Here is a 25,980-nt window from a genome sequence, read left to right as displayed (position 1 = left end):
CATTGGTGTAGTTTGCAACCAAAGTGTAGAGTGCATATTGCCAGGACTAAAAGAATGCAGAAACAAATCTTACTAATTGCTACCTTTAGATTAAGGATTTCTAGAGTAAATTGCAATGCCAGTAAGCAAACTGAGCTACTTTTTTGGAAGACGAAAGTATCATTTATCTCAATTTTCTAGCTTTCGAAATTCAAAATATTGGGTTTTAAAGTACCGCTGGTATCTCAGTTCTCAGACGACTCATCAAATAGGAAAGAAGGACTTTCGGACCATTCGGCTTATGTAATATTCCTTAGCGGTTGGTTTTATTAAAAGTAATGCCTTACCAGTTTTGGTTAGGATTTTCCAACTAACTATAGGAAATCTCAATTTTGAAGGTTCACCTTTCAAATTAAGCTCAATGCTGATGTTTACTATTTGCTTTATTTATATCAACTTTGTAATTTATTTCTTTTTTTTTTCTAATTTGTTGGTATTTTTTGCATTGAAGATATTTATTAATAATTCAAAAAACGAAATTTTCCTGTTTAAAGAAATATGTAACCTCTGTTTCAAAATGTTGAAAATATGTAGTTGATTTTTGGGGATATTTGAATATAAATCACACACCTTGTTGAAAAGGATGTATTCATAGTAAATATAATAAAGAATAGGAAAAGAAATTTTTTAATAACTACTAACCTCTGCAAATTGAATATAAAACAACCAGCATTGCGAAGTTAAGCTCATCCATCGGCATAACAACCAGTCCTGAATAGAACTTTAAGAGATAATTGACTAGATGATGTTCCGCAAGTTTTTAGCTATTTAAAAAATTATCAGCTTATTTTGCTTAGTGACTCAAACCTTTTACTTACTCATTTTGAATACGACTTATTAAAAGTCGGCTTTTCTTTATTTCTTTAAATAATAATAATAATAATAATAATAATATAATATTCTAAACACAGTAAAAACAAAAACGCAATTTCATTCTGCGTAAAAAGGTATAATCAGATTGGTTTTGGGCTATGTGGGAACTGGCTTGGCTGCCAGAGTGCCACCAATTTTTTTTTCGGCAATTTTCGTTTAACCAAAATGTTATAGTTATAGTCAATTATATCACAACCAACTTACTTATATAAAATATATATGAATACAAAATTTTAGGCATCGATTTGTATCAACCAGTGATTCTAAAACCTCTAGAAATGTTGACGTGTTACTTAAATTACATCGGGCGTGATAAATCTGTCAAATTAGCACCCAAAAAGTCCCAATATTCTAAATTCATGAAATACTACTAATAATTGGAGCAGTAAATGATATCACATTCTGGAGTGCTGCAAAAGAAGTAAATAATCGTAAATTGTCATGTCAGGTTGTAGGCGGCCTTAAATTATATCTAGATTTAATGTGAGCTTGGGAATTGATACCACAAAATGTAGCGATTTTTGATCTAATTTGTAAGAATATAACTTTAATATGTATTTTGAAAGGGTAATATTGGTTTCATATTCAGGGTGATCCATAATGAATGCTTCAAAGTGAAATCCTAAATTAGAGATGTATAGGTACTTCGTGAAAATGATAAATAATCAAATTTGTCTCAATATTAAAGTTGTATATGTAAATCCAGTTTGTATTAGCTGCAAACTGTAATAACAATAATAATATAATAATTTGATTGTTAGTTAAGGTTTTTTAAAATACACGTTACAAGAAAATTGTCATTTTTTTTTAAACAGATTTATTATTCCTCATTTTATATAGTGCTTCTCTTTTGAGTAGGGTCTACACCATATTATACTAAAATTTTCACCAGCCAACTTGAAAATATTTCTTTAAATGTGAACAGAACTGAACCTATGACTTTTTGGGTGCTAGATTAAAAGATGTTTCCATAGTACAGTCCCTGGTATTTACGGATATAAGAATGAACAGACCAGACGGATAATTGTTTCAAAGTAATGTCGAGCATTGCAACTTTCTTACTTATGGAATGTCCCGGTGCCGTTGACTGTAACAGGGACACCCAACATGGCGCCCGTCGTAACGCTCTGAAACTGTCACATTTGCGATATTAATCTGACAGGAGAAACATGTCGCAAAAGTGAGAAGCGCGCCTGCCATATGGCCTCACCTAGACGCCACGAAGGATCTATTTCAATTTGATGTCCTGTGAAACGTCGCATGTTCTCTCCACCGGCTTAATGGCCATTAATGTCTCCATGCAATTAAGATGCGATAAAAAAAATTGCCTATTGCATTTTTCGCGATACACAGACGTTACGTTCTAACTAACGCACTTCTCGGTTTGTTGCAGTTCATCATTGATAGTAGTATGATTACGATGGAGTGCCAGCCAGGGGGTCACGGAGGACACCTGGGGCACTCCATGATGTTGGACCCGTCGGGAGGGATGCATCAGCAAGATCAGGACCACAAGAAAAAACGTAAGTATTATCATAAACGTTGAAGTCATATTTCCTTAGCGTTTGGATTTCAAAAAAATGACAAATATAGAATATAGAACCTGTATTCTAAGTCACAATTTTATTAGGTGACCTTGCTATTTGATTAAATTTCTTTAAATATTTAAATTAGATCCAAAGGCAAATTCGATTAAAGTTTTCGTGAATTTTTGCATGTTGAAATGTCGGTCTTGCTACTGCAGGAACACGGAAGAAAATTAAATACAAGCCTTAAAGTTTTGTCCAAGAATATCTATTCTAATATTCTTCGAGTGGAAGTAAGCTTGGGTTAAACTACAGTCAAATTCTTCGTGTGTTAATCTTATGTCAAATTCAATTAAACCTAATTTAATAATAACTAATAGTTTACACGAATGAACTAAATTTAATTGTACCTTATGTTGCTATTTTACAACACTTGGCAATTCGAATCTCTCGCAAATGATTATTAACCCAAACGTTATTCTAGTCTTTTAACAATTAATGTAGTATGAATGTAGTATGTTTATATAGGTGTCCCGAATTGCAATTTACAAATTTAAATAGTTCATTCTAAGTACAAAATAAGCAGTTAATTTCCTCTCATAGATACCTCAGTAAAATTAAAATGCAATCATCAAATCCTCAATCATAATCAAATATGGAAAATATATTTTTTAAATTTCTACCAGTCCGCACTGAAAAAAAAATCGTTTTCCAAATTTCCATTTAGTTAATTTCATCGTTTTTTTCAATTTTAATGAAAACATGACTAAATTTTCAACCAGGGACATGGCTTAAATTACTTTTGGAAATGTTTTTGGAAATTCCCTAATCCTAATTCCCGAAGAGTCTTTTCTTATAAGATTTGAGAAAATTATTTGTCTTTTTGTTTCGATAATTCTGTTGATCTTTGTGTATCTCCAATTAAATTAAAACACTTCAAAGTAAAACTTTAATTCATTATCAGTTAGAAACATAAATAAAAACAAGAGTTCTGGTAATCGAATAAATAACCACTTCATTTTATTCAATTATTATTGGTTAGAGAATATAAGGCTCTATTTCGACTTTCATTTGCATAAATCCTTAAAGTGGCCCGAAGCAATAAAATCCTGCTACAGTTATATAAAGTGTTTGATAAGCAGTAATTTATTTAAATTATACTGAAGAATCCCGTGAGTGACAATATACAAATTGCCATAATTAATTAAAATCCACCAAATAACGTCGAACACCGATTGAGGTTTTTGATCGATGCTAATTCGGTTGCGTTCGACGTTATAATTGCGTACGATGTCTTAATTTTTGGATAAAATGTTGCCGCATGTTCAAGCAGCAATTTGTGAATTTCAACTCCGTCGTCATTCGGAGACCTCGGTTGCCAGCACTTTCAAAGCTACAGAATAACATATAAGTTGTCTCACGCGAGGCTAGTACCTATCTGCTTCCTCGCACAATGGTTAGCGCAGTTGAGAAGCGTTACACGGAGATTATGTTTTTCGTCGATCTGTGTATCAATTTCAAATTTAATTGAAATATGAAATCAGCAGCAATTGGAAAAAATGATTTCAGTTTCTTTAAATGTATACAAAGTACAACTCCTGTAGCAGGAAACACAATTCAATACAATGTTTGAAACCTTAACAAAAAATATTTACTCTTTAACTAATATATTATGTTATTATTGTTATTATCCCTTTTTGCAGATACGTAATCCTTTGAAACACATGCTATATTAAATTAAGTGGATCAGTTGATTAGTTGTGATTCATCGGTCAGGTCGGTTATTTCTGTATCATTTGTTTATTTTCTAAGGTATCTTTTTCATTCATTCCATTTATATGTTTACTATAAATCTGGCACTAATGACACTGATCGTGAGATGGCTTACTGAAACCTGTGTTGTTTTCAAAAACTTTTCAGTCTTTATATTAGATTTGAATGGAAATCATCATAAAGATTACGTATGGAAAGACCTGTTTGCAAAAAAGGTCGTAGAGAATCTTTGTTAATTAGGGAATCATTTTTTCAGCTCAATTTTTTAAGTTTAAGTTCCTTAAGTTTCATTTGAAAATGCTAGTTTTACTTGATCCAAATGCATCATGAAATAGCGACCCAACCCAAATTCCCATTTACCTATAGCTCCACCAAAGCCTGTCATTTAAATATTTGGTAATTCAAGTTACTAAGTTTAGCCGCGAGTATGTAGCGATTGCCCAATTACCTTCTATAAAATATAAGTATCGAACTTACTTTTTAATTTAAATAAATGAATTTAAAATAGAGGCATCATAAGAAAAGAAGACAACTTACTTGCTGTTAGCAAAAGTGATTTGCTAAAGTCCTATTTGGCAATTGGCAAAATGGTAAGTATCACGAATAACTTCATAATGGCTTGCAAGATAAACCTTTTTAAAAATGGAAACCCGTAAATCTTTTCTAGAAGAATAAAAATATGCAGAAATCTCTTTTATTGCACAGGAGGACTGTTCTAGAAGTGCATAAAAGCCAGTGTGGATCACAACGCTGTGAAATCTTTAAAGAATTTACTGACACGTGTTTGATTAGGTTTTTGTTTGTTAAAATGTTCATGGCAATAATAATTGAAATTTGTCCTATGCGCGGAATATTTGTAGGCCGAAGGAAAGTGCGCAATAGATTTACTAAGAGTGAAGCATCTTAACACGTTATTCGGTAAGCTTTGCTATTGATTGTGCATTTGGTATGTCGATCAGTTGACTACGGAATAATACGCGACTCTGCCAAACGACACTCTCACTTTTCGCTAGCGAAATGGCGTGAAAAACAAAGCGGGACCTTTTTGTTGACATTCAACTCACGCGGGCGTTGTTATTAATATAGCCGAAAAAAGTTTTAATCCTGACTGGCGTTTTAGAAAGTGCGCGATTGGCAACGCGCACAAGAAATCTCGATGTTTCAATAATAAAATGCCGCGTGATAATATTTCAATTAAAATTTGAGCCTGAAAAAACTTATACAGGTGTCTCCATTACTATTACAATGATGCGGTTTGCGCATTACCCTACTTTTTTGTAACATGAAAAACTGATATAGTCAAATTCGATAAACACCTGTATTTTAGGAACAACGGGGAAAGCTTGCCTCATTTTTTTCAATATTCTTCGCCCACAATATTTAACAAATAAAATAACCGACATGATTAACATTCTTAAACTTAAGATTCCGTGGGTTAGTTAGTCCCCAGCATTCATGAGTCAGCTGTGTTATCTATGTATAACACCCCTTTTAAATACAATTATATATTACCAACTCCACCTCCGACTATGCCGCTTGTATTTATTTATATGTATAATCTAATTTAAGTGTTCTAAGGAGCCGTGAATCTCCATTAAAACTGACTGCAGTTACCCTGTTTCAGTAATATTTTTTATAGATGCAAAAAATAAAGATTGGTATTAGTATCATTATCAATGCTAGAATCTTAAATACCTTAAATACCGATCTGGTATATTCGAAAGGCCTATATGCGCTTTGATGTTACAAATAAAATTTTATTTGATACACCTACCTGGATTTTAATATTTACCTAAAAGAAGTAAAGATTTTGTTGGCAATATCATTTATAATAATAATAATAATATAATAATCGAATGTTATTTGGTTCTGTATAAATTATATCGTTTGAGCTAGAAATATTGTAATATGTAAATGTCTGGAAGAAATAAAAAAAAAAGTTTTAAAAGCTGAAGGAAAGAGAACGTCGAAAACAAATAAAATGTAAAAACAGAATATTCTTGTCCGTCATAATTATCATAATTATTTAAATAAGCTTGGATTTTTTACTGAAATTGTATTTTTTATTCCTTAAAGAACTTCAAATCTATAATAATAAAACTTACCTGCTCAAAACTAAGACGGAGTTTGGATCTGTACTGTCTAGGAATTAGAAAAAATAATACCACTAATCTTCAGAATAAAAATAAAGGGTGTTTTTTTTTTCGATGTGTAGAACTTTAAGTTTAATAAAACAACGATGGCATTACATTTTAAATATGATTTCTGGCATATGACCGCCACGCCTCGCGCGGATGTAGTCCAATCTGGACGTCCAATTTTCGATGACTTTTTCCAACATTTGTGGCCGTATGTCGGCAATAACACGGCGAATGTTGTCTTCCAAATGGTCAAGCGTTTGTGGCTTATCCGCATGGACCAATGACTTTACATAGCCCCACAGAAAGTAGTCCAGCGGTGTTAAATCACAAGATCGTGGAGGCCAATTCACAGGTCCAAAACGTGAAATTAGACGGTCACCAAACGTGTCTTTCAATAAATCGATTGTGGCACGAGCTGTGTGACATGTTGCGTCGTCTTGTTGAAACCACATTTCCTGGACATCATGGTTATTCAATTCCGAGAGAATTAGTAATCATAGCTCTATACCGATCACCATTGACTGTAACGTTCTGGCCATCATCGTTTTTGAAGAAGTCCAGACCAATGATTCCACCAGCTCATAAAGCGCACCAGCGACATACACTTGTGGATTAGCTTCGCTCTAAATGCGGCATTTTTGTTTTTTAACGTAGCCATTCAACCAAAAGTGCGCTTCATCGCTAAACAAAATTCGCTTATGGAAATCGGGAACAACGGCAATCTCGTTTTGGGCCCATTCGACGAATCTACGCCTTACTTGATGATCGTTTGGCTTCAATTTTTGCACGAGTTGTATTTTGTAAGCACGTAAACCAAGATCCTTCCGCAAAATCTTCCATAAAGTGGATTAACACAGATCCAATTACTGTGGTCGTTGGCGGATGGACTCATTCGGGTCTTCCTCAATGCTACGCTCTACAGCAGCAACAGCTTCTTCTGTACGCATCGTACGGCGTCTCTGGGGATGCGAGTTATCAATAAGAGTAAACGTGGTGCGAAAACGTTCCATGGTTAATCGAATTAACTGCTCTGATGGACGGTTTTGTCGACGATAAAATGGACGTAGTGCGCGATAATTGCACCATTTGCAAGCGTTGTTCAGGCGTCAGTCTATTCATGATGAATTGCCAAATCAAACTGAGAATAAATCACTTGACAGCTATTAAATCGGTCTCCATCTTGAACAGTAATGCCAACTTAAAGTTCTGTACATCGAAAAAAAGCACCCATTATTAATGCTTAAAGACGAATATTAGGAAATGCAATAAGAATATTTCAACCGAATTATATTTTAAAAAATCATACTCCTAAAAAGTTCTTAACTCAATTTTAATATTTAACTTATTGTCAATTATATTCAATAAGAATCAAATAGGAACAATACCAAAATTATTCCATTAGAGTAGTTTGCACTTCGTGAAGAATTCTAAGAGCATCTTTTCCCCAGACTATCATTCTGGCAATGAGGATTGCTGTACTCCATCTTAGAATCGCCCTTTCCAAGGTCTCTTTCAAATGTAAGTCGAAATCGTGATTACCAAAATGCTTAGCCTATATTATTTTCAGCCGGACTTGAATCCAGTCTTCATCATAAACGTTGGTGTGATGGAAATTCCACCTGTAACCCTGAAGACGAATTGGATGACTCGCACTCCTTTCCACGAGGGCTTAACGGTGAGATTTTGGATATTTTAAGAAAAGGGTTGCGCTGTTCCGAAAGGCATTTTTCGTCATTTCCGTCATTGCTCCGTCATGTTCTGTTTCAAATATTTTTGTCCAACTTTTTGGTTACCTCGTTCATTTTACCATAAATATCCATTTAGCAGCACACATCTGAGATTTACTTTATCTTTTTTTTCTTGAAGCAAAGTCATAGTCATAAGATTGTCACAAATCCTAACATCTGCTATTTTTTGACATTCTGCGAGTTTCCGAATTCCTGTCTAGTGTGTATTTTTGTGTGTATTTTTGTGTGTAGACTCGAAGCTTTTGTCATAATTTTTTTCCAGCCCTTTTGACAAAATAATAATAATTTACAATTCTGTATTAAATACTAAGCTCTAATATTTTCTGTTTTATTAAATTTAATAATTTTTAACAAACGCTTACAGATTTCGTTTCAGTTATATCAAAAAGTGGTAAACACAAAATTTATTGGGCTATACAATTGATTACACCTTTATAAGCGTCATATCGTTCGCCTTCTAAGGAACTACGTATACTTCTTGGTATATATTAATATATTAACAATTTATGACATTAATAAAAATTAGCATTATTAAAGAATTATTTGTAAAAAAAACGTCTAATTCGTGTCTATTGGCTTTTATTACTCAATGTAAAGAACACAACTTAAAACAATATAATATTATAATAAACTTTACAGAAGCATATTAATATTACTTACCTACACCAACTTTTCAAACAAAATAATTAATTCTGGGGACAGAATAGACTGGTTAATATGATTTGTACATTTTTCAATAAGGTTTGCTGTCCGGATTCATGACTATGTTGGCCAACTGCTGATTACTTTATTTGTCATAATTTTAAGGCTCCTACATGTTCTTTCAGCCTAGTTGAAGTTTTTCGTCCCTCTAATGTATTATTTGCCGTATGCTTGGTGTCTCCAACGCAATTTAGAGAGGTTTTTGGACAAGCGGTAAATTTGGTTTTAACATTATATTTATTAGAAACTTTTGTTGTGCGGTCAGTAATGTTTTGAATGTTAAATAGGACCACCGTGGCAAACGGACTCATTTTCTTTGGGAGGTTGTTGTGAAGTGTATTTTGTACTGGAACACTTAATATCTTTAAAATGAAAATTATTTGATCCTAGGTTTTTTGATTCTGGCTTAAATATAAAGATAAAATGGAGATTAAAATAGAGATCATCTGTCCATTTCTACTTCCTTATAAACTACCTGTAGCAACGCCAAATCAAACTCGCCTCTCTATAGAAAGCGAGATAGTGACCCTAATTCAGGAACGATTCGATGTGTGTAGGAGTTAAAAACTCAAATATAGGATTCATCGGAACCTATCATTGCAATTTATCTATGGAACGAAATATATCTCCCGACAAATGCCGGAAAAAGCGCTTTTTAATGTTATTGTCATTAACAAAAAATCTTCGAATATTGAACTTAAAGCACGACAAACCAAATCCGTGATCAAACTGTTTAAGTTCCAAAGCGTTTTACTTAAATTTTGATTAATTTTCAGTTTTACCAATCTCTCTGCGATCGTGGGTGTAGTATTTATGCGCGGGCACAAATTTAAAACGATTAAGGCGTACGGATCGTGTTATTTCGGTGAGTTTACGGTCAATTTGGTGGCCGAAGATCGCTCAAATTACCCAGGCAATATGTGACGGATCATTAAATTATATGGATCGAAATTGGTACCGATTATCGATTGTTTTCCTAAAAGTTCGACGAAGTTGCCATTCGGAAGTTTATATTAAAGGGAACGCAAATAACGTGCGTTGGATTTTTGTTTGGACGTTTCATTGATAAGAGGTTCATTTTTCAGGAGACGGAGGATCGCACGTGGGATCATCGTCCAGTGACGGTAAGCGGATATTAATGATTATTAATTATAAGGTGTACGACGGAGAAAAGAAAACATATACATCCGCCGTAATTCGAATATAATTGCAATGACATTCGAAACGATTCGGCACCATATAGTCCGGCACCAGATGTGTTAAAAATTCCAAATCTCCTATATAATTGACCGAGCCGCGAAATATATTAATAAACGCCGATAAACATAACGCCGTGGCATGTTTGACCATAAAATTTAATTAATATTATAATTTTCTCGAGCGCGTTGAGTCGATTTGCTAATTTAAACGAATTTATTAATCTTATATTAAATTTAATTGAACCAAAGTCGGATTAAAACCAAAAAGGGTTTTAACGCGTGGCAAATAATTCAGGATAAGTCACATTCGTTTCGTTCGACGATTAGTCCGAGGTAAGCGCGTTTTCTAAACCTGCCGGCGAAAGAAATTGAATCATTTTAATTTGTTTGAAAATATTATTGCATGGGTCTATGTGCATACATACCCATGCTTCTTGAACTTCTAAGGTAAGTTACATATAAACTTTTGAAAAAAATGAGTGATGAGTACTAATTTGTAAAGACACATTTTATAGAACTGCAATTTTTGTTTCATTATTTTTGTAAAATTTCATTGTTTAACAGTGAACCGATTGAAAGAACCACAGCTAAAACACCCCGTAGCGGCATAGATATGAAATTATATATGAAAATTATTTACAGTCTTTTCTTATTGATCACTTTGGCTTTAAAATGTTTACAGCAGTTCGTGTTTTCTGAGTTAAAACAGGTTACCTTCGTCACTCTCCCACCCTGTACATTAGACGCGAACCTTACTCCATACTTAAGCAAATACATTTTATGGCTGACTGACGTAACATATGTAATAAAATATAGAAAATCTTGAATTCTTAATGATATATGAAAAAAATCAAATCGGAATTAAAAATTCTTTCTTCATTCCACAACTTAGAACGTTATAAACTATTAGCAACAGAAGAACTACCCTTTGACAATCCGATATTGAGTTTGGTATACTTAAGTGTCCCAAATAAAACACGTTTAAAGAACAACAAATAAACAAGCATTATTTGCAAATTTTATTCCTGAAAATCACCAAAATTATTTGTTTATTTTAATTAACGGGTTTCATGCATATCTTGATTGAGTTGTTAGGTAATCAGCCTGTAAGTTGAAATTTAATATAAATAAATAAAGTAACTACCATTTTCTAAGTGTCAATAAAAAAGTTATGATTTGAATAAAAAATATTAATTAATAACATTTTTTAGGCAACATTGAGAAATTACTGAAACCAAAATATTCAAATTACAATGATCTTCATGATTCAGTGTTTCAGGAAATATACATATTTTCTTTTTGAATTATTAATTTCATGCCCAGAGGATATAAAGTTTAAAAAATGTTTCAAAAATTTCGAAAAAAATCTGTGTTTGCTATATTGCTATAATATTAATGATAATATATATATATATATATATATATATATATATATATATATATATATATATATATATATATATATATATATATATATATATATATATATATATATATATATATATATATAATAACTATCCAACCACTTTTTATTTTGTCGAAACTACCGAATACTGAAAAATGTTGATAGCTTCTTCAGAACGAGACAGAGTCAATACCCGACGCAGAAAAAATCCAGTTAGTTCAGGCTCATAAGAAAGCGAGTGCTTCAAATATCAGTTAGAATACAATTTTATCAAGTTAAATTGAAAGACGAATTTCTAACTCAATTTGTTAGCCATGATTGCGATTTGTGTCCTCTGTTCAAACCCTCCTTAGTCACGTTGATTTATGGATCGGAGGAAAATTGATCAGGAATTTTTTCTGAACAAAATTAGGAGCAATCATTAATTTACGCTGTATTTATGATATTTGAGGATTTTAATGTTTTTTAAATTCCCGAAGGGCTTGCTGTAGATATCGTTCTACTTCTAATTCTCATTCTGAGAGTACCATATAACCAAAACATCAGACTACGCAAGAGAGTCTAAGCCAAACTTAAAAAGGAAGAATCTCTTTCGTGATGCAAAATTATTACATTCCTCATCATATGACGCCGATACCAATATAGTTAAGCAGACACGACAACACCGATCATTCATAACGCAGTGATAAAGTGTGATACATATTTTGGGCAAAATAAAGCTCTTTGTAATTGTGATCGAAAAAATGACGAATTTTAGAGGGGGATACATTGTTTTCGATCGGTTTCTCAATTCTTCTCTTGAATATGGGACCACGTGATTGACAAATATTGCCGCTGTTCGTCAGGGCCATAATAAAACGCTGTTGCCTCCATTGTGAGATAATTACCGCAACAATGTGTAGACATCGACCTTTATCAATTTCGGGTTTAAAGTAGGTATCAACAAATGTTGCCTGCAGAGGAAACCTATCATCGGTTATTCTGGGTGAGAAATGATCCATCGTGCCATATGTTCGACGGCCCACCCCCGAATGCGTTTGGCAAATTATTCTTGCCTTATACAAATGTGTAATGTGCCTAGTTTCGGTGTGTTGTGTGGTTGGTTGTGAAATTTGAACATTGACAACTTATATTTTTTTATAGGTGGCAAATTGGAATAGATAACTCGTTTTAATGTAGCTCATAGAGGGCGCTATAAACAAACCATAGCAAACTTTTTTATTTGTAAATACATAGAATAAAATTAAATAAAGAAAATTTATAACATACATATCTCGTTAAAAAATTCACTCGTCCTCAGTACCATAATTCCTAACCGTCTTTATATACTAAAATTATGAACATTAAAAAAGAAACATCAAAACATATATAATTGTTTGCTTTCACCATAAACTATTGATAATTTATCAGAATTTATCGTATGTACTCGTACCACAAAATGAGAACGAGAGTTTGAGTTGAGCAAAAACTTAAGGACTATCCTATATAAAGTTAAATGTTTGGCAAACTTCTTGGGGTCGCACTTTCAAAAAGTTTATAATGTAGCCAAACCACCGAGGCAAATATTTTTGGTGTTAATATATTATCCTTTTTGCAAATAAAATACTTTAAAATTTATAAATCACCGTTTAAGTACGAAATGGTAAGAAAATTTGAACATGTCTGTCGAAAAAACAAGCAAATATAAAACACAAACACTTAATTTTCCGGGCTACTAAAAGGTTTGTATATGTGTACTTCCAAATTTTCGAAACATTAGCATTTTCTTTAAAATTAGTATGGTGCGAATTGATGAGTTTTCTGCTCTTTTGATTTTGTTTGTTGGATTTTCATTATGTTTAATTAATTTTCCTAAAAGATAGTTATTTTTAAAATCTATTCCTCGATTATGTTTACTTCAGAAGTTGAACTCTTTTTCATTACAGTTTCCGAAATATGTTAAACTTAAAATTCGGAATAGTAATATCAGTATGGAAAGGTTTATGAAAAATGGAAAAATTATGAAAATTATTTTCATAATTAATGGGCAGGTCTAGAAAGTTAATTAAATTATTAACTTTTTCTTGTATTGTAAATTTATTATCAAGGGGCAACTTATTATGAAAGTTAAGAAAATTGAAGAACCAGAAAAATAAGTTAAAATGTCGACAACGTATATATGCCAGTAGAGAGAATTGGCTTAGATTTTTTTCTAAAAAATCCATGAAAATCTCAGTATTTAAATGTAAATGTAAAGGTAAATGTTATAACTGAATTCAAAATGCTTTTTTCTTATTACAAGAGATGAAATGTAAAAACTTTTCGTGCTTTTTAATGTGAGGTATTTTATTTCCTGCAACTTAAAAATGTTATGGATATTACTTACCAATTTTAATAAAAAAATTTAATGTGGAAGTTTAAAAGTCCTACATTTTGTATCACTATGAAAGAATTCACCACGCGCTAATACGGTCTAAACAGGATTTGGAAGATTATTCTCTTGCAGGAAATCATGAGCAAGTATAATATAATGTTTGTTAAAATAAAACAATATATATATATATATATATATATATATATATATATATATATATATATATATATATATATATATATATATATATATATATATATATATATATATATATATATATATATATATATATATATATATATATATATATATATATATATATATATATATATATATATATATATATATATATATATATATATATTCACGTATTGATTCACGGATGGAAAAATGTGAAGTGTTTTCGGAGCGCGAGCATTGAAGATGCCAAGTGAGGTTTTGGCGAAAGGTCTGCAGGATTCCAGTCTAGCGAACGGATGATATCCCGGAATATAGTGTCATCATATATATATATATATATATATATATATATATATATATATATATATATATATATATATATATATATATATATATATATATATATATATATATATATATATATATATATATATATATATATATATATATATATATATATATATATATATATATATATATATATATATATATATATATATATATATATATATATATATATATATATATATATATATATATATATATATATATATATATATATATATATATATATATATATATATATGATGACACTATACTCCGGGATATCGTCTGTTCGCTCGTTGAACTCCGAAAACACTTCGAAGTGTTTTCGGAGCGCGAGCATTGAAGATGCCAAGTGAGATTTTGGCGAAACGTCTGCAGGATTCCAGTCGGATGTAGGATTTGCAGGATTCCAGTCGGATGCAGGATTTTTCCATCCGTGAATCAATACGTGAGAATATATATATATATATATATATATATATATATATATATATATATATATATATATATATATATATATATATATATATATCATATAAATCATGAAGAGGTTGGCGATCACAGGTGCGAGAGATGATCCGATTGCTGCTCTATCTACTATAAATTTTCCCGTTGTACATAAAGTAAGTATTTTTCAGGCAATGCCTTGACAGATCCATTATGTACAGCGGAAAATTTTCGTTTTCTTTTATAAGCAAGAGTGCCTCTTATACTGGAATGCTCGGGTATAGGGATTTGACATCGAAACTTGCCATAATGTCGTGGTTGTCCATCCTGAGAGAACCTAAAATCTGAGTGAAATGTTCTGAATTTTTAACATGGGAATCTTCCTTTTCCACTATGGGCTGAAGTACACTGGCCAGATGTTTTTCCAGCTTGCAGACTGGTGAGTTAAAGGCGCTTATGATTGGACGCAGGGGAACCTCGTGATAATGGATCTTTGGGAGCCCGTAGAATTTTGGACTCTATTTTTCCCTCGGAATAAGTTTCTTCTTTGTATCCTCGTTTATTGATGAATCAAGAATTTTAGACTTAGTTGTTTTTTCCAAATATGTCGTGGGATCTCTGGTGACTAGGTTGTATATTGGGTCGTTCAAAATATCAATCAATTTTGCATTAAAATCCGACGTATTCATGACGACAGTGGCATTTCCTTTGTCTGCTGGCATTATTATAATATTTTCGTTTTTGTTTAGATTCTTTAAGGCTTACATTTCTTATCTGCTTAAGTTTGGTTGAGGTGGTTTTGACTGTCTTAAGACTCTGGCGACATCTTGCCTAATTAACACCACATCTTGTTCGTCTATGGTGGAAAGACTTGCTTCGACGTTGGAAACGATCTCTTCGACGGGTACTCTTTTTGGAGCTATTGCATAGTTAAATAATTTATTCCGTACACTGACTTCTGTATCGGAAAGATGGTATTGGTATTGGTATTGGTATTAAAGGGGGGCGCCCTCGCGGGCGTCCAAGCACTTAGGCCACCAGATGGGCCCGTTGTGCCCCCAGGCCGCTCTAGAGGGCGTCCAGAATGCCGCCCCTCCTGTAGAAGGTCAGCAACTCCTTTAGCCCAATACCGTGCACTGAGTCCAGATCGATCAGGGCCGTTCCGAGGACTCCCAATCTTGCCCATGTCAAGGCAGGGCACTCGGTGAGCAGATGATACGGGGTCTCCTCCCCTTCCATGCACCACCTACACTCCGGGTCGTCTCCAATGCCTAGCAAGCAGAGATGCCTCCTAAGCCTGCAATGTCCTGTGTAGGCCCCTGTTCGGAAAGATGGTATGCTGAAATATTATGAACTGTACTGCTTCGGGTTGTATTTGGCACTTGTCCTGCTTTCTTACAATTTGACAGTTTTTTTGACGTGATGTCTTTGTCTTTCTCAGTGCGCCATGATGTTAATAATTCTATGCGGTCCCACAGCAACTGATGGATCTCGTTGCTCAATTTCAGGTGGAGTCTGAGTCTCACTATTTCGTACCGGGTCCGTCTGATCTGCTCTTGGAGTAGGGCCTTGCTAGCTTTGTCCAGGATAGCTTGTGTCTTTCTGGTGCGTATGTGATTAGACAACCTTGTAAATGTTGGCAGCAAGTTCTGGTTATGGCAATTTATAAGAAAATTCAAGTTGCATAGCGAAATAACCCTCCTTTGTCTTAATTTTTCATAAAACTTGGTTGCTGTATAGGTCTCCTCCCCGTAAAAGTGTATGATATTTTCACGTATTTATTCATGGATGGAAAAATGTGATGACAATATATTCCGGGATATCATCCGTCTCAAAAATGGTTGAGAAATATGATATTGATCAAGACCACATTTCCTAACGGCACAGGTCTGTTTCTTCAATTATTATATTTAACTTAGTTCGGAGAAGCCAAGTTTTTCTTAATCGTCATACGATTATTCGTATTATCTCCAATATCTGCATTTCCCTTTCGTTTTGGATCACCCACGTATAATAAAACAACGCGTGCTGACCGCAACTGGCCATGCCTCGCATACAAACATTAAAATGTAATTTATACCGCGAACAGGTATTTAGGACACCAGCCTCCACCGCGGACGCCGTACAGACCGAACCTAAGTCCGCGCGAATAAAATTGCTTGATTACGAATTGGAGTCGATTGTAGTCGCATATCTGAGAGTGTCACACGAACCAATAAATTTTGTGTCGGTGTTTGCTTACCGTCCTACTATTGGTCTTGGGTGTGTTTGGCAATTGCTTGTGCGCATACATTAGCCGCCGCGGAGCTGCCTCTGAATATTCGAATGTGATCGCTCGATCCGATATATCGCACGTACGCGAATATAGACGAAATGTGAGCCAAACATCCAGCGCCCGTAATTTGAATAAAAATAATTTGTAAAACGTGGAGAAAGGTAGATAATGAATGACCATACACTTTCAAAACATTTTTGTTACTTTTTTTTCTTTTGTAATAGCAAAAAATACTTCAAAAATTGTAAAAAATGGCAACAGCGATTTTAAATTACAATTAAAAAGAAATTTATTTTTGAAAAAAAAATTAATCGTTAATGAAATCTTACTAAATATCTAATAGAAGTTGCACATAGTATGTCCATATTTTTTATGTATTGTTAAGGAGAGCTCAAAGTTATGTAGAATGAGAATTCTTTTTCAAATTTGAAATTAATGGAACGAATGAGACAAGAAAAGAATTTCTTGGAAATTCTCGAGAATTGAATCGATTAACATTTTTATTGTTTCCCTAGTTTTTTTTTAAATTTTATAAGTACCACAAAATGAAATAATTCTTGGTGAATTATATGATTTTGTATCTAAATTTCATCCCTAATACAAATCATTTGGAAAAAATGACAAATAACCAATTCTAACATAGTCCTCTATCCTTCAAAAAATTCTTTTTATAATCCAAAAATCCTGAAATTGTCTAAAAATATTAAGTACTGTTGAAGACAAGGAAAAAATAAGTTCAAAAAAATTGCCGAAGAAAAATACGGATTTTGCTGACCAGTTTTGAATTGAATAAAGGTATTAGTATAGTATTGAAAGCGGAAATCCGCGGGAGTAAAAACTTTTTTTCTACACAAAAACCAACTTTTTTTCGTTTCACTACACTACACTAGAGAGAGGCTCCATTGGAGCTTTCAATTCTGAACTGACATACTTCTGCAAATATTAAAAATGAACCAGGATAGAGTATAATAATTTAATTAAGTGCAAATGGGGCTTGCCTGAAAATCTCAAATTAGCACCTCCTTTGTCCAAAATTTTCCCAAAATTCGCCTCCCTGCACCCTCATTTTGATGTTTATATTTAGTATACTATTTTCACAAAAAATTATCTGAATGTAGAAACTTAATATAAATCGGACATATTTGAAATAATAACTAGTACTATAACGTACTAAAGGTTTCTTTTAAATCTTGCACCAATTGTCATGGTTCATTAAGAGACCTTAATTATCTATTTCGGATATTAGGAACATGAAATTTTAAAATTTTTGGATACGATATTTTTTTTTCAGAAATCTAAAAGTAGCTTATTATTAGCACTTATAAACTATTATATCTAGCGTATGCTTTGTTTGTGTAATTTTTCAAAAAGTACATAAATTTCCCCGATCTTTCGAATGACACTAGCCATTTATATACAAATATAAAATTACGCAGAAGGAAGTTAGAATTTTGACTATTTTTTAATACAACAGATAGGCATTTTTTAAGAAAATAAAACGTCTGAATAAATTGACTCAAAAATTAAATGAAGTTTTTTAATTCATTATTAGTTATTTCACAACTAGTGCGAGACTAAAAATTTTCAGGAAACGTTAGCATCCCAACATTTATTTTTAGGACTCGTAGCTTCGCTATCATTCTTTCCATGGAATCTACAAGATCTGAGTTAAGTAAAGAATTATTATTATTATCGGACACTTCAAAAAGGGACCATTAAACAAGAAAACATTTAACGAACAACGTACTAACTACATTTTTAATAACAACAACCAATAACAAAAAAATTAGGTGATGCTTACCAGTTTTACTAACCAAATTTCACCAGTGTACGTACACATTCACAAATATCGTACAGATCAGAATTAATAGTATATTATGCAACAAGTGCGGTAAACGGTATTTGACTCAATAGTTTAGTTGACACGAGCGGAGCGAGTGTTTAATAATCGAATAACTTAAAAAGTTTACCGAACGTGTTGCATAGTATACTTTTTTACGCCCAGAATGCATTCATTGACATGACCGTCAAAATTGACAAACGTTAAAATTCAAAGCGGGGGAAATATCTCCGAAATCATCCGATTGCTCCCAAACCCGTGCGGTAAAATCCCGGAAATGTCCAAAGTGATTCGTCAGAAACGAAACTGACTTGGAAAAATAACGCTTCCAGCATGCTAGATCGGTATGTAATTAGGTATTTTCCAGATGGGAGCAGAAAAAAATATTTTTTGAAGTAGCTATTGAAAAAAATTGTTTTGGTTTGGAATTCTACAGGTGCACAAAATCCTGCGTGGATCGCAGCATAGCCAAAAATTTACTAACATATTTGATTATGTTTTTAGTTTTTCAAAATGCTCTTATTACAATAAGAATTTAAATTATTCGGGTAGATGGCACAGCTACGATAGCTGAAATATTGTTAAAGTTGGCAAAATTGTTCATAGTCGAGCAATTTTTTGAAGATTTTTCAAGTCACGATAACCCTAATGGGGCCAAGATTGTGTCCCAATATCTGATAACGTTCCTTCGAATGTTTAGATCGAACGCATGCACTACCGAAAAGATACCATCTGCGCTATACATTTGAGGTTTGATGGTTTATCTGTCCGCGTGGGTTGAAAAATTTGGTATTCAACAGTTGTTGCTACCGAAAGGTTACTTGTTAACTACAAAATCATATATTTTAATTTTTTAGCAGAACAAAACATTTAAAATGTCTCAGTTCACTCAATTTTATATTATTCTACTCCCTTCCGTAAAATTCCTGTTACATAGGACATTTTCGGGATATTACCGTACTTGTTTGGGAGTAATCGGATATTTTGACGGTCATTTCGGTGAATGTATTCGTCTTGTTTTGCAAAAATATACCAAAAAAACTAAAGGCCGCAGAAAAAGTATAGTATGCAACACGTTTGGTAAACTTTTTAAGTCACTTATTAAGTATTCTCTCCGCTCGTGCCAAATAAACTCTTGCTTCTTGCATAATATACTATTAACGCTCAAATATTTTGGGGTCCATGAAAATAGCATTAACCTTTTTTAATCTTACCTTCAGTGTAGAAAGCATAGGGTTTATTTTGATGGCACCTACTCCGATTTTGAAGCACTGATAGAAGAGTTTCTCAAGGTATTATTTTGGGCCTTCCAATTTTTCACATTGTTTGAAATTAAATAGTAACAAGACGGGATTGTTGGAGTTTGATGCTCATAGAACTCTTAAATGACAAAGATTTAAATTTTTTTGATTGATAACATTGTTTGATTCCGTCTATGAATCTATCTGACATCAAAAATCACACTTACATCACGTAACATTGGTTTGCATAATATACTAATAATTTACCTAAAAAGGGAATGTTTCAAAAAAAATGTTTAAAAGGGCCCCACCCATTCTTTGTACCATTTAGGATGATACCCATCTTCTCGAGAAATCAACGCAATACCCACACAGTTTTCAATCGCAGAATCGTTATCGGCCGCTTGTTCGAGTATTGTCGTTAAAAGTCCAATTAAGAGGCAATTAAGTTGAACAATTTGCGATCGGACAAATCAAACTGATTGACAGCCGCTGTATAAACGCTCGTTTATGTTTACTTTGTTTTTTGTGGCATTTAACAAATAGGTTGCGATATTGCTATGGAGATAAGCGTTCCGTGTCGATGTCGGAAGTGTTACTCGTTTCTTCGACGCCGGATACTTCGACCACTATTTAATGCATACGTCAAAATAACGTTTCCATAAAGGGTGCCAGTGAAATTTCTAGCAAAGCGATAACTTTGCCAAAAAAATTGAATAAATGTTATTTGAATAAAGTATGGATACATTTTGAAATATAAAACAATTGAATAGCACTTTCGGTTTTGCCGTATCGCGTTATAATACAATATTGTAAATCCATTGAAGGCTTTTGGGGAAAACAACTAGAAAGTCCAATTTTTTGTTTACTTCCGCTAAAAGCGAAACTATGTTTTTTTTTACTTTTAGCAAATGGTTTACTATAAAACTCTATCTGTCAATTTTTTGGAGAAAATGTAATTTTCTTTATTTAACTTGACTTGAGGAAAAATGACATAATTATTAGAGCTAAAAAAAGGTAAAGAACATTTAATACTTGGATTTATCCGCTGAATACAAAAATGTAAAATATACAGCGCGTTTCATTTAAAGTAAAAAAGTTGATCTCACTTTCGGCAACATCGAAAGTTCTACAGCTGCATTTTATTTAACATGGCTAGTAACTTCATTGTCACAAGGTATAATTCATCTGCGAAAAGTCTGAAGTTTTGACATTTAGATTGAAAATAAATCGCTATTTTAGGCGCAAAGCACCTACATGATTTAACTAGACACGAAATTGAATATACCCCAACAAACCAAAACAAATTACCCTTGAAACAACTTGAAACTTTACCCTTCACTTTGTTATGGTTGGGGAGGCCTTTTAAATTTGACACCTAATAAATTTATAGGTAATCTATAAATTAATTTTTGCTAAAAACCGACAACCGACTCGCAGTATCATATAAGTGGCGAAAAGGATATAGAATCATTAGACTTTTTATAGAATTAATTAAGATAGAAAATCTCAAGAATGTTTTATGTTTTACGGATGTCACTGATAAAAAGTATGCAAAATTATCGGTTAATTAATAAAAATAGACGAAAGAAAAGGCAATTTTTCCCCAAGTTTTTTAAAACCAAATTTCAAATCATTCTTCAGCGTAATATTGATTGATTCGTTTTTTCTTTAATTCATTTTAAAAGTTTTTCGTAAATTCAATTATATATCAAATATCATTTCTTTAAATGTGAGATCATTAATAAGAGGAGTTTTGTAATAAAATTCGTTTTAAAAGAAATCATTAGCTTAGAAATATATAAGTGCTGAGTGACACACAATCCGCACGTTGTACATCCGCGCCCGTGTCCCTTTCGCAGGCCTTTTGCAACAGCTTTCTAGATCTCTGATAAAAAATTTCATTGGTCAACTGTAATACCTAATCCTCTACCGGGTTTTGTCTTCACGCCTACTGTTCACCAAAATGTGCAATAATAGTATATTATGCAACAAGTGCGGTGAACGGCATTTGACTCACGAGTTTATTTGACACAAGCGGAGCGAGAGTTTAATAAATGAATGACTTATAAAGTTTACCGAACGTGTTGCATACTACACTTTTTCAAAGACCGTTAGTTTTTGGGTACATTTTCGCAAAACAACAAGAACATATTCACTCACATGACCGTCGGAATTATCAAACGTCAAAATTCAAGTCGTGGGAAATATGTCCGAAAACATCCGATTACTCCCGAAATGTCCGAAGTGGCTCGGATCCGTGGGAAACGAAACTGACGTGGTAAGATAACGCTTCCCGCACGCTAGGTCGATGTGTAATTAGGCATTTTACAGACGGGAGTAGAAAAAATTACTTTCGAGTTTGGTGATGGTCGATTAAAGAGGAAAACTTGATCTTTAAAATAAGTATTACAGTTGTAAGATATGGTATATACTTAAAAGATGTTTGAGATCATACTAGGAATAAGGTGGGGTATCCCATAATAAAATGAAAATGAAAAGTAGATGAGCACGTAGAAAAAGACGTACTTGGTTGAAGAATCTCAAGACTTTTTGCATAGTCGTCAAAAAAGGGATACATGACTTGCAACCTCCAATAGACCAATAGAGTACCGTAAGTAGAAGATACCAAGCGTCCATCTCTAACAAGTGCCGCAAAATGCGTTATAAGAGAGTCCAGACCCGGGGCTATCAAATGGGATAAAAACTGAAGGAACTGTAATATATTGAGCTATTAAATGTCGGGGTCTAGTTTTTGTCGCTTATCGCGCCACCTATTTACCACTAACCGTACGCAAATGTGAATCCCCCGGGGATGCGAAGGAATGAAACGGTGACCATGTAAACGTGTATTTGCCACTTAATAATTCTCGATGGCGAACGTTAGGATTTTTATTTCAGTCTCGTTGATTATTAAATATGGCAAATTATCGCTATTAAGTTAAGAGCAGCGACACTATACGGCGGATTTAATAAAATGCCGCCTTGCATAATTGAGATGAGGTCTTCCGTTATACAGAGCATGATCAGCGCGATGAATCGGGTAACCGTCCTACAACCCGGCTCGAAATTGGATGGTTTTTAAATACTCTGAAACGTATTTTTTTAGTAGACCACCAAATTCGTCTCTTTTAAACAATTAAAAAAATTTCGAAAATGTAATGAAAATAAAAATTCAAAGGTTGTGTGTTTGATTGTGCTACTTGCAAACTAATTAGTTTTAGCTAAATTTGCCAAAAATTGCATCATTCTCAAAGCTGCTGAACTTTGTTTTCCTCACTAAACCCTCATTATATAGTGTGGTCCATAATGATCGATTTATTATGTTTTTCTCTAAATCTATTTTTATTGTTTTCTTGTTATTTCATATTTTTGTCAAAGGTAAATAAAATACTACACTTCTTTTTACAGTTTGCGACTAAATAATTCTTCCCCGTACAGGTCTTAAGTAGTTACATAGGTATACTACTTTTTTCGCAGTCCGAGAATAAAAAGTCCAGGGGTCATAAAAGTTCTTTAACTACTTCCTAGAACTAAATTGATCCTCACACCGTATTTTAAAAAACAAACGTTCACAGCTTTAACAACCTAGAACAACGTTTGGATACTCTATAAGCGATTAATCAATTGCCAATATCAAATTCGAAAGAATGATTTCAACGAAGTTCAACCTCTTGTAACCTAAAGACCCGATGTGACTGCATAGCATATATTCGAGAGGCAATTCATTTGCTCTTTCGAAATCTGCCAAGGAGGTCAATGATATTCCAAGAATTACGAAATTGTTGTCAATTTTGCATCAGAGAAAATGGTCTGCAGTTCAAACACCCCCTTTAAATTTTAGTTTTTTATTTTTTCGTTTTCAGAACTTCGATTTTATATTAGGTATTGTTATTTTCTTCTGTTAGATTGCTACTTTAAAAAAAATAATCTACTACACTGAAAATTCTTTTATGATTTTTAATTGACGATTGGGATTACTTTAAAGGGATTAATTTTGTTGCTGTTTCTTATAAAAAATAGTAAAAAAATACGGGTAAAAGTTTTTCTGTTACTACAACCGAAAAACATTTTTTTAATGATTCTAATTTTTAAATATAAACCGAATTGAAATTTTTTCTACTCCCTTCTGTAAAATACCTAATTATACACTGACCTAGCGTGCGGAAAATGACATTATACCACGTCACTTTCATTTCCCACGGGTCCGAGGCACTTCGAATATTTCCGGGATATTATAGGACGGATTTCCAAGCAATCGGATGTTTTCGAAGATATTATAGCACGGCTTGAATTTTGACGTTTGTCAATTCTGACGGTCATGTCAGTGAATGTATTCGTGTTGTTTTGCAAAAAAAGTACCCAAAAACTGATGGGCGTACAAGAAGAATAGTATGCAACACTTGCTGCATAACGTAGTACTGCCAGGGTAATATCGCTTGTAATTCCTTAGCTTCATCATCTGCACAACATATATTTAACTAATTTCCAACGAAAAAAAAACTTAATGACATATTTTAAGTTAATTTCCATATGCAAAATAAACTATTGTGCAATACCTCTTTGTACAATACAAAAAAATTGTAAAAAGGTGTATTGTTGAATACACTTTTTTACCATTGTAGAGACCATATTTTGTGATATGTAATCAACGCGTATTGGACATAGTACAGTATATCATTTTACTATGAAGTTTATTCTGTGTACGGTGGTCGTGATTTTGGTTTATCCGCGTACTTTGAATTTTAAATACTTGCAATACTTGATCTCAACATATCTGTGAAGCGGAACTAAAAATTTTAGATTCCTAGAAATTGGAATCTAAATTTGAAACAATACAATACAATAATTAATCTTACTCTGGTGTTTTAATTTCATAAAGAGGTGTATCATACCTTGATTTACCAAAATTTTAATATTTATCCAAATAAATATTTACAATTGCAAAACTTTACATTTGATTTATTATTTAATTTTTAATGTTCTGATAATTAGCTTACATATATTGTATTCAAATTTCAATGTAATCGGAAAACGAAAAAATCTAAAAAAAAAGGAAAAAAAAAATGAGGTCAATTTTGCGAATACATTATTTTTCCAAAGCCTCTCCGAAATAACATTTTCGTATTTACTTTCGTTGCCCGAAGTTACTTAGTATTGCTGGGCGGGCGAATATCTCCAAACTGTCACAAATTAGTGTCGACTAAACAAAAACGGGATCAATTCGGCTTAACTCTCAACCGGTGGTTGATGCTTCTCGGCAAAAAACCGACCCAACAGTTCCGAGCCTAATCAAATCCAATTCATCGAACGACAACGAACCATCTGGTACGGTGTGCCCACGTGGCATTCCCTTCGACCCATCCGTCGCGTCCCAATTATCATTAATTATCGGCAGCCCTGTTTCCGAATGGAAAGGTCAGGAAATTCGTTGCGATAAAAAAAAAGACAATTAAGTACCTCTCGCCAAATTAACCGAATCGCAAAGAAAGTTTCGGTAAATCGCGCCCTCGCATCCAGGAGCCGCCACTGACCTGCCGTTCGACAGCAACTCGACACATCATTAACAAAATAAATGTTATGCCGTCCGTATAATACCGTCGTCGACATGAATCGGGATATTATTACGGCTTCGCATTCATACGCGGCACGATGGTGGTGGCAGCTCGAAAAAATCCGAAACGTCGACGCTGACTTTCTTCCGTGTTGGTTGCTCTGGTATGCGCCGGTCGACTGAATAAAGATTTCGCGAACTTCTGTGAGTCGGTGTGAAACTCTTCTTCTTACGATTCCTACTCCTATCGGAGATTGGAAATCATCATCGCTATTCGAATTTTATTCACTACGGCTCTTAAGAATTCTGTCGAACTACATCCACACCACTCTCTCAAATTTTTGAACCAGGTACTTC

The 25,980-nt window shown here is 33.2% G+C and overlaps 1 protein-coding gene across 6 annotated transcripts in view; it reads left to right on the top strand.

The window, feature by feature from the left end:
• LOC132698194 (paired box protein Pax-5) overlaps positions 1-25,980 on the top strand; it is a 259,029-nt gene that overhangs the window by 40,198 nt on the left and 192,851 nt on the right. For 5 of the 6 annotated variants that reach the window (XM_060664135.1, XM_060664132.1, XM_060664130.1 and 2 more), the window contains exons 2-4: positions 2,306-2,435; positions 7,920-8,027; positions 9,888-9,926. In XM_060664135.1, the coding sequence (XP_060520118.1) occupies positions 2,324-2,435; positions 7,920-8,027; positions 9,888-9,926 (259 nt within the window). In that variant the 5' untranslated portion in view covers positions 2,306-2,323. The remainder of the gene's footprint in view (positions 1-2,305; positions 2,436-7,919; positions 8,028-9,887; positions 9,927-25,980) is intronic. The other variant, XM_060664133.1, reaches the window with a different exon arrangement.

This window comes from Cylas formicarius, unplaced genomic scaffold (assembly GCF_029955315.1).
Source record: "Cylas formicarius isolate icCylForm1 unplaced genomic scaffold, icCylForm1.1 PGA_scaffold_2__14_contigs__length_35257938, whole genome shotgun sequence".
Taxonomy (NCBI): Eukaryota; Metazoa; Arthropoda; class Insecta; order Coleoptera; family Brentidae; genus Cylas; species Cylas formicarius.
Note: the sequence above shows the minus strand (reverse complement) of the source record. Positions and strands in the feature narration are given on the sequence as shown.